This window comes from Equus quagga, chromosome 20 (genome assembly GCF_021613505.1).
Source record: "Equus quagga isolate Etosha38 chromosome 20, UCLA_HA_Equagga_1.0, whole genome shotgun sequence".
NCBI classification, from domain to species: Eukaryota; Metazoa; Chordata; class Mammalia; order Perissodactyla; family Equidae; genus Equus; species Equus quagga.
The window spans coordinates 37,249,440-37,268,173 of NC_060286.1; the positions used below are offsets into that span (position 1 = coordinate 37,249,440).

Sequence of the window (18,734 nt, forward strand, 5' to 3'; positions counted from 1 at the left end):
TGTCATTAGTGACTAGTGTTCCTTAACTAGTACATTGTGTGGCTTTGGATAGATCACTTAACCTAAGCCTGGGTTTTGTCATCTGCAAAATGAAGAGAACAGTACAACTAAGAGAATGCTTGAGTGCCGGAGCGTTTCCATTTGCCCTCCGGATCCACTCTGCACCGCGCTGAGCCTCCGATGCTGTATGTAAGTTGAGGTCCACCCATGGGAGGCTCCAGCACGAGAGGGGAGGGTAGAAGACCGAGGACGGGGGTTTCTCTGGCCCTCTCTGGCCACTTTGCTCTACCTAAGGTCACAGCTGCTGTCCGCAGCCCTCTCCTCAGCTCCAGGGGCTGTGAGTCACTCTCCCTCTGTCCCTGCAGACCTGCGATGGGCTTAGCACTCCTTCAGCCTCACGGCAGATGGGATGGAGAAGGAGGCGCCCTGTGTTCCCGTCGCCAAGGAGAGCAAAGGGGAGAAATCACCACAACTCACATGGCTGAGGCCCAGAGCTGAAGGTGGAAGAGGCAGCCAGTCTTTCCGTGACCCAGAGTCAGCCCCAAGGTCCATGTGGGTGTCCCTTGGCCCTGACCAGCCGTGTTAAGTCGTCCCTGCCTGACACCCTCCGCAGTGGCCCGAGTGGCCATGTGCTTCCTCCCAGGGCCCTGGCTGACACTGAGTGTGAATGCCACATTGCTGAGTGCGGAACAGAGGAAGAGTCACATAGTGAATACTTGGCAAATGCGGAATTTTCATTTCATTATATATTTATGTATTTTATTACTTATTGCTAAAACCAAAAAAACGTGAAATTGCATTGAATAAAGGACATCTTCAAGCACTAATCATGTGATCTTGGGCAAATAACATCCCCTCTCTGGGCTTCATTTTCCTCAGCTGCTAAATGACTAGGTAGGACTAGATGACCACTGGGTTCATTCATTTGTTCGTTCATTCATTCACTCACTCCCCAGTCCCTGATTCTTAATTCTGGGCGAGGCCCTGTGCTAGATACCAGGTGTGCATGTACCCTGCCGGACAATAAATAGGGAAACAAATCCATATGGATTTGTAAAATGAGAAGGGCCACAAAGGTTTGCTTTAAGGTTTGCCCTAATGGAGAATAAAGGGGTAGGTAGGGTGGCTGGGCCTGTCTGAAAACAGTGACCTTCGAGCTGAGCTGAGGAGGAACCAGGCAGAGCGCTCTGGATGCAGACGGGGGACCGCGGGAGGCCCCCTGGGCACAACTCTCGCTCCAGGCTGCCCATTGTTCTCACCGGGGAGCTCTTAGCCCAGGGTTTGCACCAGGCGGATTTTGGCACCCAGGGGACATGTGGCCACATCTGGAGACATTTTGGCTTTTACAATTGGGGAAGAGGCTGCTAACTTGCCTCTATTGGGTAAGGCCACGGATGCTGCTAAACCTCCCACAATGCACAGGACTGCCCCCACCATAGAGAATTATCCCACCCCAAATGTCAAGAGTGCTAAGGCGGAGAGACCAGATTTAGCCCCATTCTCAGAGTTTGATTTAATTGGTGTTGAGTGGGGCCTGAGCTTCAGCATTAAAAAAAAAGTCTCCAGGTGGTCTAACCCCTGCTTAGAGGATGTGGCAGAACTGAAGGAGCAGAGTGCCCGGCACCCAGCCAGGCGAGGGGACGGGGCTGGAGATGCGGGTGAAGAGATGGATCAGCAAGTTCATTCTGGCTCAAGTGTTCGAAGAGCCTTTAATCTGAATCTTTCAGCAAAATTCCTTTCTTAGTTTCCTAATCAGTGAAGAGTTTTTACTAATTTAGACAACTGCTCGAGTTCCTCTTACGTAAAGTCCTAGAATGAGCCTGGGCTTCGGGAGTCACACCAAGTGACCTTGAGCAAGTGTCTTGACCTCTCTGAACCTCAGTCTCCTCCTCTGGAAAACAGACACTATACTGAGTGCCTCTCAGAGGGGCCACGAGGTTATATAAAGAACACGCACAGTACCTAGCACACACTCAGTATCTCCCTCTCTTTCACAAAAGCCATGTGTGAAGTGTGACTTGTGCTTTTTCCCTAATTGCTCAAAGTGCACGGTTATACAGTGACATCTGTCACATCAAAACCTCCTTTAAAGTATTGTCTTTAAAAATAAGTATTTCTTTTAAATATTCCTTTTATAAGTAAAAACATTCCTCCAAACAGATTTATCAAGTATTTATCTAGGTCCCTAAGACCGAAACTACAAGATGTGTTTGCCACAAGTCTACACTGTGGGGATAAGATAACTAATCTAGGGATTAATATCCCAAAGGGGGGAGGAGGGGCAAGTTTTAACATTATATGCCCTTAACATCTCAGAAATGTAGCAGGTAGATATAAGGTTTGCGATCAGAAGTTCCAGGAGTGTGGAACACCGTTTTCCAATAACAGGATCTGACACAGCCCTGTCCCCCTCCCCCGCAGGAAGTACTTTATCCAGGTTTTTGGAACAGTTCTCGGCGAAAGACAATAGTGTTTCAAGTCAACTCCAAAGGGTAAATATTTTAATTTTCTTCAAGAGTATTTCGTATTCTTAATTTCATAATACTTTAAATAATCAGACTAACAAGTTACAGTTCCACAAAAATATTCATACAGCATCAGTATTCTTAAAGTATTCACACATATCCATGATGAGCTTAATTGGGAAACTTAGCAATGACAGTCAACGTGTACAAGGATGTTCTTTTGACTTGTGGTGACACCAGTTCAATGTCTACAACATGTCAGGAGGGACTAAGCTAAGAGCGAACTCGGGGCCCCTACCAAACTTCGCAGTGACAAAGCAAATAGTCCTGTGTGACCGACAAGCTATACAAACCGTGTAAGACAAATCCGACTAGAAATTGGGAGCTGCCATTTCATATGTACAAAACGCATGTGGAACAGCAAAGTCAACACATTTTTTACAGGAGGGCTGCTAGTCCAACCACCCGGGGCATTAGAGACATCGGGGAGCCCACATCGCGCTCACAAGTTCTTGGAATCTGCGGAGAGCACTGGCGCTTACGTGAAGCAACGTGTGTGAAACCAAGGGGCCAAGAGTTATAGGAGGCGAAAATATCTAACACCTATGTTTTAAAGAACTGCTGACATTGCAAAATATGAATTGTTGAAACTCACTTAAATTTCTCGTCCCAAAAGCAGCCATCATGGTGGTGTGTTAGAATGCCTTTTCTAGCTCTGATTTGCAGGCACTACGATGAAAGGAAAATAGCTCTGATTTAAACTGGCTGACTTGCAACTGTGCATATAAAGTCTATTAAAGGGAACGTGCCTAGCATGATCCTGAAAATGGTGAGATAAAAATCGGCATTAAAGCACTCGATCATTCTTGTATGAAAAGACTGTCTCTTCCAGTAAACAGAAATAAGATTTCTTGGTAATGAAAGAAATCTTTTTTTTTCCTTCATCATCTATACACTATGTAAATATCTTTCCTTTTTAACCTAAGACTCACAAATTTACATTTGATTTCTTCCATTCAATACCAATTGGTATGTCCAGTTGATGCATTTGCAGATACAAAAGAGCATCTTTGTGTTGCACAGTCCCTTGCTTTCAAGGAACTTAAAGAACTTCATAGACATTCTCTCTAATGTCTTACGTAGCTCAGGAGGTTGTGAAGGGAAACGGGGAATAAGACTGCTCGCTACAGAACACCAGCCCGGCCACACTTCCCACAATCCTCAAGAATTACACCCAGTGCAGGTGTAAGAAAACTGAGGCAAAGTTAAATGATTTCTCTTAAGTCATGTAGCTTTTTACATACACGAAATTTAATGTTAAGACAATTGTTAATGCTGAAACCATTCGGTACCAGTGTGGATTCCTCATTTTAAATTGCTTAACTTCAGCTCCGCCTGCAGTCTGTCCCTCTGGTGAGAGTGCACGGGGTCAGAGAACCTGAATCGAACGACACCCGCGGAGACATGCCACCTCTGGACGAGCAGCCCCCGCAGGGCAGACGTGGTTGTGGCTGTTTGGAAACTGAACAGAGGCACTAAACCTACAGAACACAGTAAAAGGAATTCCCTTAAAACCTGGAAATACTTTAATAGCATTTAGAAGTGACGTGCGGCAGGAGGCAGGAAACACTGGTTTTTAGTATTTTTGCCATTTTGGGCCCACTGCTACAGGGGAAGATTTTTTTTTCTTAAAGTGAATTTTGCATTATAAAAATACTGATGTTAAATAAATGTGCTTAAGTGGGAATCCAAATTGTACCCAAATTTTGTTAAAGCAAAAGTCTACTGCCACGATGTCTAGAAGAAACAGTGTATCACACAGATCCCAAAGGGCCAATGTGGAGTGGACATTTCACTTGTAGGTAAGAGCGATCTTAGGACAGACGAGAAGGGAAACTGCGGGGTCCAAATCAGCCCGCTTCCAGAGAAGACATCGCCATGGTCTTCACTGCCTTTACATTTGGGATGTAAGGTGGAGCTAACACCCTCCGCTAACACCATGTGCTCCGGATCTGGATCAAGCCTGCTCACCTGACTCCTTGGGGAGATGCCTACACGGACTCACGCAGTAACACCTGGACACGAGCAGTCTACTCCATTCAGAAGCATCACATCAAAAGTCCACCGCGCAGGCACTGTGGCCGTTCAGAAACGCATCCCTCTACGGGATCCAGGACGTAAAGGAGCCACAGCTACCGTGTGCGATGTGAGCGGAGAGCTCTCATTCAACAACGCCACCAGTCCGAGGTGTCACAGGTCCGAGGCACTCCACTGAGCATCACGTCCCATACCATTATTCACACACACATACACACACGCACACACGCCTAATCATCTGAAAATCTCGGTGGGGCTTTGTCAGAAGAAACTCTTCATTTATGAGGCTTAGAGAAATTAAATGGCTTGGCCAAGTCATCTGCTGGATAAGTTATAGATCTGGCAACCCAAGGATCATGCTTAACACTCTTTGTGCTGTGTTGTTGCAACACAAAAGATATTTTTAAAAAAGAAAAAATTAGGGATATTTAATAATGCAGAAGTATTCAAATATATATAGGTCCTCCACAGAAACACCTCGAGTAAAGAGCATATTGGTTAAACTGACAATGAATACAGCCTGACGCTGAATCTTTCTGACACACAAGGTTTCTGTTCCCAAACATGGGTTCTATCAAGAGCAGGTGCAGGAGGGCAGAACAGAGAAGAGCCATGGAGATTACATTATAAAGCTATTTGTTTAAGTGGGGTTTATAAACTGATCTGTCAAAAGATGGGACCATTTGCAACTCAGACTACGAACAGGAGGATGATTATTTCTCCCTATACTGTACCTAACCGAGCTCTAAGTATAACTATGGGAAATATATGTAAAAGTTAAAGAGAGAAGAACTTTTTCAGTTTGATTAATCATCATAGATAACACACAGAGCACGTTCCACTGTAAAGGAAAAGGAGAATACTGGGGTCGGTGCGCAGGGCAGTGAGGACGGGCCCCAGAGGCAGGCTTGACCCTTCACAGTAATAACCAGCGAGAGCTTGTGTTGACTCGGGGCCCACGGAGGGCTCCGGGCTCCAGTGGACTGGACAGAGTAACAAGTGGTCCGTGACGCCTAAACAGGCAGTTCCTCCGGGCACTGCCCTTTTAAGTTTTCCATCAGTTAAAAGGAAACAAAAGAAAATTAAATGCCATTTAACACAATTTTTATACATTTTAAATGTTCAGATTTTTGGTTTACATTGCTTTCTTGTTTAGAGCTTTAGAGAACAACACTGACTCAACGTCATTTTCCAAACCCCAAACTGAAACGTAGTTCATTTTCCAAATCTACCTCGATGATACTCCCTCCACTTTAGAAAATGAGAAGTCATGTCACGCAGTTTTAAACAATGGATGAATACAAAGTCCTACGTTTTCTTTCTGCTGAATTAATCTACAGTCAGGGATTGGGTTTTTGAGAACAATTTCCCTCTCACTCCTAGGTAATGATTTACTTGATATTAACCAAAATCAATTTTGAGAAAGTGTTCCCAAGCATCTTGGGATAAATCATAGTATTGCATCTATGAATATGCTCTAAGAAAAGCAAAATATTCAGGGAAGCATAAAACAATTTTACCTTTAAATAAAAATACTTTATTCATTCCTGACAGGTTATCAAAATGTACATTGTTAAGCAAGTAAAAACGGTACTTTGAAATAGTTAACTAGGGAATATTTGGAGGATTTTTGGTTAATTTTAGAGTAAAAACCACTTCCAATCTCCCTTTGCACACATTCCTAACAAGTTGCACTACACCTGCTTAAAATTGAACATACAATCTCTTGGGCCCCCGTTCATTATAGAATGCACGTTTTCATTTACATTTAAAATAAATGAAAGCTATTACATTTGAGTTACCTTCCTTTGCCAAAAACTTTCAGACTTCCTCCTTACATAAAGAATATAGCACAAGACTTGTATTAATCTAAAAACACATACACATACAGAGGATAAAGTGCAACACAACAGAACATGTCTGCGACATCCACCTTCTCAAACTCCCACAGGATTTTCTGAGCTCGTGGAAAGAATGCTGTTCTCGAGCAGCAACGATGCGAACAATGAGGTTATTTCCCTCACCGCTGTCTATATTGAGCACCCCGCCTGCTCTGCTCTCCCTGTGGCTTCTCTCTCTCATTCTCAGTGAAAGTCTCAAAGCTGTGATTCTTTTTAAACCTTGAGAAAAATCAACTCCTTGGAGCCACATAAATAGTGCTTTCAAAGTGTTCAAATGTCTTTTAGCACTCTGTACTGTAAAAGGAGGTTTCCAATGACACCTTGTCTGCGACAAGGAGAACACAGTCACTTTAATAAAAGCAAGCATTCCACCAACTTGGCAGCAAAGGCTTTAAGGACTTTCGACACCAGCCACCAAACATTTCTACAGGCGAGTACCAAGCCAGCCCTAACATGCCAGAGGTTTGGTTGCGTGTTGTTTTCGATATTCAATTATTTAACTAAGAAATGCTTTTGTTCCTGAGATGAGCAAAATAAAATTAAACGAGTTCCCTCTAAAGCTGCCAATGGGCCACTATGCTCCTTGTCTCCACCCTCCTTATCTTCAGAAGGAACCGCCTCTGAAGCATCAGTCTTCCCCATGGCGCCATTTCTGTGACTCGTCTTGCCGAACATCTGGTCTAATTTGGTTTCTCATGCCACCTAACACGTTTGATGTTGCTTCTGTGGCAACAATCAGAGGTTTCACCACTGCTGGAGGAATCTGGCGCAGGACTTCGCCCACGGCGCCAGTAACCCCTCTGCTCTCGTGCTCTCGAGCTGCAGTTTCATAAATGGTCTGAGCCGTGTCTGTAATTCCCTGAAAGGGGAAAGTGGAGAAGAGCAAATTACTGGTCCGAAAACTCTCCAAATTACCCTATAACACACACTTTGGTAGACTTAATCAACATTATGTTTGTAACTAAACCAAAAAACCCTGCTTTTGAGATAACCCAGGATAGTTATTTTTATAACAAAATTCTAATTGTAATGGAAAGTAAGAGGCATTTATTATGATTTAGTATTCTGTTGTGACATGCGTGTGGAAGATGTAGCTACACTACAATTTCACGTAGGGAAGCTTACAGAAATATTTAATGAGCCAAGAGTAGCTTTTCTGGCATTATTCATCACTCTAGTTAAACATGGCACACAAAGCTTCTGGAATAAATAGAATCACTAAAAATCATGGTGATAGTTCCTTTGATTCAACTGTAACAAGAAAACCTAATTCTACTAAGCTCCAAAAAATTATTTAATTTGTTTTAAATTACTGGCTGTGTACTAGAAAAGATAAACTGGAACATTCAATTAAGATAAAAGGCTAAGTAGAACATTTTATTGGATTAAATAGAGAAAATTCTGAGAACATAAGGCAGGAACATGTTTCATAATTAGAACAAAGCTTCTGAAGCATGTTTTAATCTTTCCTATAACTGTAGAACGTTGAAATAACCATCACTGCTAGGCTTTATAGCTGACCATACAGATGTGCAGGTCAAGCCAAAGTGCTAAAACTTCACACTCGACTTTCAAATGTCTACCATTTGCCTAACTCAGAAATCCCTTAGGGGACACAACAGCTGTTCCATTGTAACTGTTTCAGTGAAGGGCACAGCACAAGGAACTCTGGGCTCCTCAGAGAAACCAAGGACCCTTGTCCTAATCCAGAATCTAGCCATCACTTTGACAAGCTAACAAGAGTATCATTTCTACCCAGCACAGCACGCAAAAACACGTAATACCGTAGGGCAAAAAAAAAAAAAAATGAAGTCCAAAAGAACTAAAAAAAGAGGAAGTGCTATTGTTAAAACTATCTACAAGATAATAGCCAATAAGTGAAACCATGAATACAATGAAGAAAACGCTTACAATGTACACCTTTGCCCACATCATCTTCCTCCCCCCTCTCAGCTCCACTCCCTAACCCATAAACAATAAACAGGTATTAGTTTATTATAACACAATGATTAACACCACCAGATCTGGAGACAAGAGAAGTAAATTTAAATCTCCACTCCATCACTTAGCTGTGTGACCTCAAACATCCTTTAACTGGGGAATTAAAATACTGTGGTGATTGTTAGAACTAAATGAAATAATGCATCTACAGAGCTTGGCACAGTTTAGCAGGCACTAAGTGTTCATTAAATGATTCCTAGTTAACTCCTACTACCCTCACCACAACTCCCTGACTCCCACGAAACAGAATTATGTAAAGCAGGGGTCGGCAAACTCTCGGTAAAGGGCCCAATGTTAAATATTTGTGGGCCACATAGTCTCTGTTGTATGCTCTTTTTTTTTTTTCTTTTTACAATCCTTTAAAAATTGTAAAAATCATTCTTAGCCAGAAGGCCCATATAAAAACAGGCCTGGGCCAGATCTGATCTGCAAGCCGTAGTCTGCAGACCGCTGATCTAAAGGATGAGCCTATCTGTGAAACACATGGGATGTTTTCTCTCGATCTTTGAGTTATTAACATCTACAGGGAAAAAGAAATTTACCAGCATTTAGGAACCTCTATTTAAAAGGGTCTTTAAAATAGAATTCAGATTGAGTCTCATCAAGCACACCTTACCTACATCCCAATCCTTGCCTACTCTTCTCCCCACACTCCCTTCATTCTTCACACTGACAGGGTTAGAGAAAGAGAACTCAACCTCAGACCCAGATACCTGGGCTCCAGCCCTGGCTCCACCACCGACTCGCCGCGTACACTGGGAGGCTGGCCCTGCTGAGCCTGCTTCCTCGTCTGTAATGGAGGAAGACCACCTATCTTTAAGAGTTACTATACACTTGCATGCAGTAAGCACACAAATATTTATTGTAAAATGAATGTAGATTAAATTAGGCAAGCATTGTGGGAATTGTGAAGTGCTACATGTCCAAGTGCTATCATATCCTGCTGCCAACTGCCTCTGCCATGCCTTAAACCCAGGACCATTTTTACGAACCTAATTTCTAACATGTCTGCTGATAACTGGTGCAACCCTGACATCTGTAGGAACCGGTCTGACTGGTGATTTTCTCTCATTCTCCTGACTAAATCTCTTTTTCAGAAAGGTGACCAGTGGTCTTGCCTTTATTTATCCACTAATCCATTTCTTGGGGGCCCTACCTCAGTGCTCTTCCCACCATTTGGGACCACAGAGGCTACTTTTGTCAGGTCAAGGCTGTCCTAGGCACTTCTGCCTGTCAGAATATGATGAAGAAAAGTATCTTTAACGAAATCCTAATAGACGAATCCTAAGTTAAATGACCTCAAACTTCATGTCATATTAAAAAGAATGTCAAAAAAGATTAAGACAGAGAATGCTCCCAACAACACCCATAAAGAACCAGGGTTCACTGGTGCAACTACACTGCAATTTGGCAATGCTTAATAAATGTCGAGATTCAAACAGTTACGAATCACCAATCCCACCCTTAACAACCTCTTGCACGTATGAACAAAGGGACATTTATATGAATATTCCTATCGCAGTATTTTAGGGGAAAAAATGGAAACTGTCCAACAGGACAATAAATAAATTATGCCATATTCATACAATGAAATACTATAAAATAGTTTAAATTAAATCTACATATATCAATACTGATAGATCTTGAAAGACAAGTTAACTGAATGAAATAAATAATACCATTTAGGTGAACTTTTAAAATATAAACAATATTTGTTTTGCTTATAAATACATACATACAACGATAAAACTATAAAAACACATACAGAAAAACTATATACCATCTTGAGGATATTGAAGGTATAGGAATGAGATCAAGGTGAGTGATTTACCTGAAAAGTTGTATTTCTAAACAAATCTGAGGTAAATACAGCAAAGTATAAAAAGTGTTAAATCCAGTGGGGAGAACACAGAGTTTGTTTCTATTATTCCTTGCTTGCTTCTGCCTGGAAGGAGAATCAGTCTTCTTTCGATCACTACTCTTCTCGTCACAACGTAGCCCTCTTCTCTTACCTCAAGCAGGCATCTGCACTCGCTATTGGTAGCAGATCCAAATCCACTCCCAGAGATTTCTTGGGAACAAACTCCAAAGATGGAATGCTCTTTAGATGAAAGCCAGGCAAGCAGGGAAAAGGCAAACTGCTTCGGGCTCGTCCACTCAAGTGCTCACTTACCTCTTTCACGACACTGTAGGCCTTGGCCACGCCTTCCCTCAGGTCTACCGGCTGGTGGGCTAACCGGTGATGAGGAAACCTTTTGATCTTCTTGGGCTCGATAGAAAGGGTACCAGGAGACACCATGTCATAAGCAGTCTCTGCTGCTGCCTGGGTCATTGTAACAGAAAGTAAGAAACGAGTCAGAAGGAAGTCTGGAGAGCTGTGCTCCAACAGTGCACTTCCTACAGGGAGTGAGGAAGAACAGAGGGGCTCACACGCCCTGACACTGCACTTCTGCAGTGTTTGAATTCCTTACAACAAGAATTTATTACTTTTATAACAAGAACATTAAAAAGTGTGCATTAAAAACTAATATCTGGATTGAGCTGATTTTTCAGGCCCTCCTCAGTCCTCTGAGAACACTCTCCATGTTACCAGGTTAGTCAAGAACCCACGGTTTGGGGCCGGCCCCGTGGCCAAGTGGTTAAGTTCGCATGCTCTGCTTCGGCGGCCCAGGGTTTTGCCAGTTCAGATCCTGGGCAAGGACATGGCACCGCTCATCAGGCCACACTGAGGCAGCATCCCACATAGCACAACCAGAGGCACTCACAAGTAGAATCTACAACTACGTACTTGGGGGCTTTGGGGAGAAAGAATTAAAAAAAAAGAAGATCGGCAACAGTTGTTAGCTCAGGTGCCAATCTTTAAGCAACAAAAACAAAAAAAGAATGCACGGTCTGTGAACAACTGGATAAGGTCAATTGGTGCTTAATACTTAATATAACAAACTTTCATACAACTATTATTTGATCTATAATGCTTTCTTTACATTTAGCTATGATCTTTCCATATAATGGTGAAATAAATCCTTGACTAACTTAATGGTTATAATTTACCTGAAACAGGCAAACAAATTTGATACTGTATTCCACTGTTTTATTCTACTCAAAATATAACACTGGACAACTAAGCAACAAAAAAAGAATGTTATTAAATCATTGCAAATAAAATATCTACTCTCAACATTTTGTACATTTTCACACTATGATTTTAAAACAAAATAACCCAACGACTTTACAACGGCACTTCCTCTTCGTGTAGATCAAGGTAGCGCATGGAGAGATACCTGTATGGTTTGAACCATTCTGTTGGTGAGTTCCAGAGCAGCCATGGCTGTTGAGGTGCCGAAGGAGGCAGCGCCTCTCTGAAATCCTCTGACGATGCGACCATCCTTCCGGTACTGCTCTATTGGTAACCAGACCAAGTCCTTTAGGCCTTGCACTATAACAAGAATCGACACACAGAAATCAATAGGAGGATGGAGCTCAGATCTCTGCTATCATCCTAACCCTGGGGTTTTTAACCCCTGAAATGGCAGGTGAAGTTTTGTATGTATGTCTACACTTGTAGGCTTTCTAGAAAGATGGTCGTCACATAGACTCTCAAAGGCATCCATAACCCCAAAAGGGTTAAGAAACACAGATCAGGCAAAATAAATTATCTTTTGATTAAAAAAGAAAACTCACCTAATTGTACTAGTGAATGCATAGGCCCAACACCTCCTAGGATTCCTGGTAGTTGGTTCTTCTTAATGTCAGTAAGCCATTCAGTGATTGCATATGAGAGTAGTTTGTCAACACCTAGCAAACTAGAGAAAATGACTATTAGTATATAGGAAGGAGAAAGAAACTTATAGGTTTAGATAAGTTTGGGGGATTTTTTTTTTTACTTAAGACAAAAAAATTTACAAATTACAAGAACATTACAGACATTCGATCTGAATATATACATACATACACACACACACACACACACACACACACACACACATATAATCCATACGTAATGGTAATAATTTCTACAAGACTTAGGTAATATGTATAAGTGCGTTTCTCCACTGTTCTTATTTCTTGAACATCTAAAGCTCTTGCATAGGATTAACTCAACATCTATAAATTGCCACACGGTTCTTAGCTACTAAGAATTACTACCTTGTGAACTTCTGGTCTTTTCACTAAATAAGCTAATTTACAACTTTGGGAAACTTTTAAAAATATAACTATAGCTATTTTTGAAAAATACTACTCTGTCCAAACTACTTCTACTCTCTCAGGATAAAAATTAGCCCCTAATCAGTAAGAATCCTCTGAAAATGAGCTCTCTGCAGACAATACTGTAAAATAATTAAATTATATATGCCTGCTAAGAAAACTCAATTTGTAAATTGCTGTAAACTTTAGCAACTACACCTTACAGCCTCATATAATAAATCAACCTACCCGTGTCGATAGAAAAGCCTCTTCAGCTTTAGTTCAGAGCAGTTTAACTGGGCCAGACCAATCAAAATCCCGGCTAATGTACCCTTTAAAATTAAAAAAAGGCCAGATTAATCTGTAAATCGAGAGATTTAACATTTAAAATGGTTGTTATTTGGCAAAGTCAAAGCAATATTCACTAATGAGGCTAAAACACTTAAAATATTTACAGCAAAAAAATACATATTTTATAATATGTATGACCCAATTTATATCAAATTTTACTCATGAGATCTTAATGATGTTTAATTTACTTCAAAAACAGAATTCAATTTTAAAATCTTGCACTTCATTTCAAATATATATATTAACCATGACAGAAAAAAGTTTTAAAACTTTAGTTCATGAGAAAAACAAATGAGATAATTTGTAGAGTACATCTGTGCCACGTTTCCAAACCTGATCCATTGATACGTGTTTGCCGTGATAATCAAGTCGAATAGGAACTTCCGATGTGAATCTAAATTCTCTGAAGATAAAGAAAGGAGGGGAGTTATTTATATTCAAAATTACTAATAGTTGAAATTAGATATAAATTAATTTGTTCAACTGGAGAATAAAAACAAAACCACACAATACGTAATGTGAATATCTTAAGGTCTAAATAAAGGAAAATGTCTTTTAGCTCTACCTTTTCTTAAGGTAATATAACAAAAACCAATGTTAATCAGCTTATAAATTGTATTTATTTTATATTTAAATTTTTTCACAAAAGCCTTTTCCTAGTTTACTAAATTACGTTTACCTTAGAAAAATTTATTCTGGCAGATATTCTCAATTCATACAGAAAACAAACTAATAAAAACAACCTTTAGGATTAAACCAAAGAGTGTAATCACTACCAAGAAGTAAAAAAGAGAAGAGGTAAGGTATTTGTTTTAGCTCCATGACGAAGCAGAGAGAGCCAGAAAACCTGGACATGAGTCCCAGTTTCATCCGTTATACGGGGTGCAATCCCGGGCAAGGAACTTAAACTCTCCGAGCCTGAATGTCTCCTCAGCAAATTTAAAAAAGACCACCTACACTGATGAATTTCAGTGAGCATTCTTGAAATTAATGCTTGTAAGTAAGACATTGACACACAAATAATGGGAATTCTGTGAGAATGAAATTGAATTATACACCGATGGTACATATACATCAAACAAAAGGAGCGGGGTTTCAAAAGCTGGACTGTAAACTGGAACTTGAAAAACATTTTTTCTACAGAATAATGTCAGCGGTTACATCCTGAGCCACCCCACAGAAGTCCACTTAACCTACAGTGAAATGGAAATGCTGTATTTCCACCAACCACTACGAGAAGCCTGGATCCCAGGTCACCCCGCATCTTCCGAATATGCATCTCCATCCGGCTCTCTGAGCCAAAGCCCCTCGACACCCGCCTCTTCCTTCCTCACTCTTTTTTCTTTATGGCACATATTAGCACAAATCCTATATTTTCCTTACTTGTAAGCTCAGTTAAATAGGGATTTTTCTCTACTTTATTCACTGTGCCTTGAACAAAACCGAGCACACACATAGTAAGTGCTCAATAAATATTTGTGGAATGCATAAATGTTTGGCAGTGGGAGGGGAGGGACTATTATGCCATCATTTGGAAAATGCACTGAATGTGAGATTAAGACTGTGTTCTAGCCCTGGCTCGGCCACGAACTAATTGTGTGGTCTTGAGCAAGTCACCTCAGCTCTCTAGGCCTTAACTTCCTCATCTGTAAAGTGAGTGATTTGGACTATATCACTGACAACCATCCCAGGGTCCTGGACCCCCTAAGAGCTTTTGAGAATAGAAACAGAAATCTATAAGCTATTTTGAATAGTTTAATGAGAAAAATTAACATGGTACCTAAGTAAGTTAAGAAACGCTACATAAGCTGATTAAAAAGTGTCAATTTCTTTGCTTTCAGGCCAGAATTGTAACAATTCAATTTTCTTTATATTGGTTAACTGGTGTTTACAAAAAACCAAATTGGTAGTTTATATGTGATTAATACAAAATGAGAACTCAAATTATTACTTAGGACATACAATTTTTTTGGTAGAAAAAATTTTCTAAAATAAAAAGATCAATGTGGGAAAATGATAAAAGAGGTTCTTCTTTTGCGGTGAAAAGGTTTAGAATCCCCAAAAGATCCTCTATCCCAGGATTTTTCTAATTCTCATATTCTATTATTTTTCTCTATTTTCATCAGCATACAAGGTATTTAAACATGAAAACACTTTAAAATAATTATTCTGCCCACTTTGGGCCACAACTAAAGTCTAACCTCAGATCTGAGAGGGAAAGACAGAATTTGGGGACCAGTGATGTCAATGGGAGACGAACACAGAAAACCAGGGAAGGAGCTCATTGTCCTCACAACACAAGTGGCTTTGATCTTCAGCCCTTCTCCTTCCAACAGAGGCAAGGCTCCATCCCTACTGGCAAGAGTTGGGAAAGAAAGAAGACGGGAAGAATACACGGGTCTGGAAACGAGGGATAAACTCCAACAGGTATAGGAAGGGTCACGAATGACACGACAGTGAAGAGGAAGGGCAGAAAGAGAAAACTAGATAGAAAATACTCAGAAAGGAAAAGGCAGGAATGCCAAAGTTGAGGGGAAGAGAGGGACAGAAGGAAGAAAAAAGGAAGAAAAAAGGAAGAAGCTAAGAGGAAAAGGAAATTCCTACCACAGAATCTATAGACAGATGAATTCTGAACCAAGGTTACTATGTGTAAATGACACGTGCCATGTAGGTGAGGACCACATACAAATAAATACACCAGTTGATTATTTGACACTGCAAAGAAAAGCTGGTGTAACCTCATGATTACCAGTACACAAATCTTCAAAACTCTAAAATCACTTCATTTGTTATCAAAATTAAATTATTTACCTAAAAAACACAGGCTGATCAGTAAATGATGCTTCTTCAGTTGAGAAGTCCTTCTCTTCCTCTCCATTAACCACTTCCACAGAATTGGCACTACCATTTTGGGAAGGGAGCTTTGGCCCAGGGAAAGAAAGAACTAGATTTGGTTCCTTCGAGGTGCTTAAATGCCTTGGCAGACTGCAGGTGACATCGGCTCCAGGAGACCTTTTAACTGAAAATGTAATGTGCACATTTAAAAAATTAGCTATGTTTCTTTAGAGAAACCATTTAAATCAATCTAGATTTAACTAGTTTTGCTACACTTCCTTTAATAAACACAATTACTACTCCAGAGAAAATTGACTTTCACCTTTTAAATTATTACTTTTACATAAACTATATTTGCATAATTTAACAAAAATAACCAGAGAATACATTTATGTAATTGACAATAACAATTGTAAGTGTATTCTCTAAAAGGCCTCACAACAATCAAAATCACCCCAAAGACTTGTTGTAGGCTTTTTCAAACTACACATATTTAATACCTTCTGGATCTGGAGCCATTAGCAACTCCACTTCTGTAGAAAGACTGGTGAAGAAATCTTTCAGGAAAAACAAGGCATCCTAAAATTAAGAGACATAATTATAACTAAAAGTGGGGGAAAAGGTACATTTATTTCTAAAGTTATGAAACAACGTATCTTAAAGTCTCATATTTTATTCATTATTCAAATACAGTGATAATTTACTGAGTCCTTACTACGTCAGGCATTGGCTCTATTCTCAATCCCTTCTCTCTCTCTCCCCCACCACACACATACACACACACACACACACACACTCTCACTCTTCACTGTTAATTGTCACAACTTTATGTGAAAATTAATTTATAGATGCAAAAATTAAGACAGAGAAGTTAAAAATTACAAAACTAGGAAGGATTTCTAAATCAAAGCACATTTTAAGTTTTCTTAGAAACAGCGTTTTTATTTGGCATGAGTCCTCATTCTAAATTGGTAACGGTAATGTTACTAACAATAGTAGTAGCAGCAAGCATGTACTGAGCATTTGCCACGTGCCTTAAAAGTTCTTAAACCCTTACTCCTGCTTTACCACTGTTACACTGCCTTAATACATTTTATTCATTAGACATCATATTCAAAATAAAAATTAAAAACAAATAAAATCACCCATGCAGTGCAGTCTCTTCTAAAATTATATAATTACAAACAAAAATCTATGGATCTGTCTTGATGCTGTACATGCAAGCCATATTTGCCTGTTATTAGCAGCTTCATTTTGCCTACCTCACTCAAACTAACAAGTTCATCTTGGAGAATACGAAAATTAAATGCCTGAACCTGTTCTTTCTTATTCTTCCCTCCTATTTTAACAATTCTAAATTAATATAAAATACTAACACTGCACCAAAAATGATGTGCAGGTGAATCACAAAGTCACAATATTGGGTAGCACAGCAACTTTGATCATTCCAAAGGATCTGATCGACTACTGATCACATCTATCAGAAGTATATATAAATGACGTCAGTTAGAAAGGTACTTTTCTAAGTAACACGACATATGGGAAACTGAGGGATGGGACTGAAGAGCAAGCAGGTAGTTTCAACAGTAATGGAAATACTCTGGTTCTGCAGTAGGGTAGTGGATTCACGAATTGTTCATTATATTATTATGCTTTACACATATATATTTATGTATATATCTTATACATTATTTACATGATACACATTTATTATATATTACTGTCTGTGTGTGTATATATATCTCTCTCAAATACTAATGGTGAGAAATAGTATATAACATGTTATTCTTTGGCCACTAGATGGTGATATTTTAATGCTATAAATGTTTTGACTCCATGACTGCCTTCAAAAAAAACAGAGAAAATTCCAGGTGTAAAGTTGCTCTTTAAAAAAAAGGAAAAGTCAAGAAACAGTACTTTGTACTACAAATGCACAAAACAACAGACAAAGGGATACTATTCATCAGCTTTTCAAAATGTTCTCAGAATTTTTGATTTTGGTATTGATGCTAAACTCTTTATAATTCAATGAGACAAACAACTTAATTTTCAAACTAGCATCCCAAGGACTCTTCACAAAAGAAGATATACAAATAGCAAATAAGCAGGTGAAAAGATGCTCAGCATCATTAGTCATCAGGGAAATCCAAATTAAAACCATAATGACCACCAGGTAAAACAGCTAAAATTAAGACAATACCAAGTGTGGTGAGAGTGCGAGGCAGCCGCAGCTCTCATCTGTCACGGTGGGAAAGCACAACGGTACAAAACCGTGAAAAACTCTCTGGCAGTTTCTTACGATAAACACACATCTACCCTATGCCTCAGAAATCCTGTTTATACATACATATTTTGTTGTGAGTGTCCATCAATTCCAATTCCTAGCAACCCTGTGGACATCCTGGTCTCTCCACGCCATCCTCTCCCCTTCCAGCACTGTATCAGACAATGCTCCACTGCTATTCAAACATTTTTTTCACGGCCAATTTTTTGGAAATGAGGGTCCAGGTTCTTCCTCCTAGTCTGTCTAGTCTGGAAGCTCCACTGAAACCTGTCCACCATGGGTGACCCTGCTGGTATTGAAATACCGGTGGAATAGCTTTCAACATCACAGCAACACGTAGCCACCACAGTATAACAGTTGACAGATAGGTCGTGTGGTTCCCTGACCGGAAAATGAACCCAGGCTGCGGTGGTGGGAGTGCTGAATCTTAACTGCTAGACCGCCAGGGCTAGCTATATATATATTATATAGATAATATACAGATATATTTACCCAAGAAAAATAAAAACATATGTCCATTAAAAAAAGACATACACAAATTTCATAACAGCTTTACTCATAACAGCCAAAAACAAGAGAAATCCAAATGTAACTCAACAAGTAAATGGATAAACA

At 39.9% G+C, this 18,734-nt stretch overlaps 1 protein-coding gene across 1 annotated transcript in view; it reads right to left on the reverse strand.

Moving 5' to 3' along the window:
* Positions 1 to 2,472: 2,472 nt before the first annotated feature.
* The window catches only part of ATG2B (autophagy related 2B), a 72,050-nt gene continuing 55,788 nt past the window's right edge, over positions 2,473 to 18,734 (reverse strand). Inside the window, exons 35-42 of the mRNA XM_046646920.1 lie at positions 16,336 to 16,414; positions 15,812 to 16,019; positions 13,334 to 13,403; positions 12,899 to 12,981; positions 12,146 to 12,267; positions 11,746 to 11,900; positions 10,638 to 10,787; positions 2,473 to 7,322 (exon numbers count right to left, since the gene is read on the reverse strand). Of these exons, the coding sequence (XP_046502876.1) occupies positions 7,092 to 7,322; positions 10,638 to 10,787; positions 11,746 to 11,900; positions 12,146 to 12,267; positions 12,899 to 12,981; positions 13,334 to 13,403; positions 15,812 to 16,019; positions 16,336 to 16,414 (1,098 nt within the window). The 3' untranslated portion in view covers positions 2,473 to 7,091. The remainder of the gene's footprint in view (positions 7,323 to 10,637; positions 10,788 to 11,745; positions 11,901 to 12,145; positions 12,268 to 12,898; positions 12,982 to 13,333; positions 13,404 to 15,811; positions 16,020 to 16,335; positions 16,415 to 18,734) is intronic.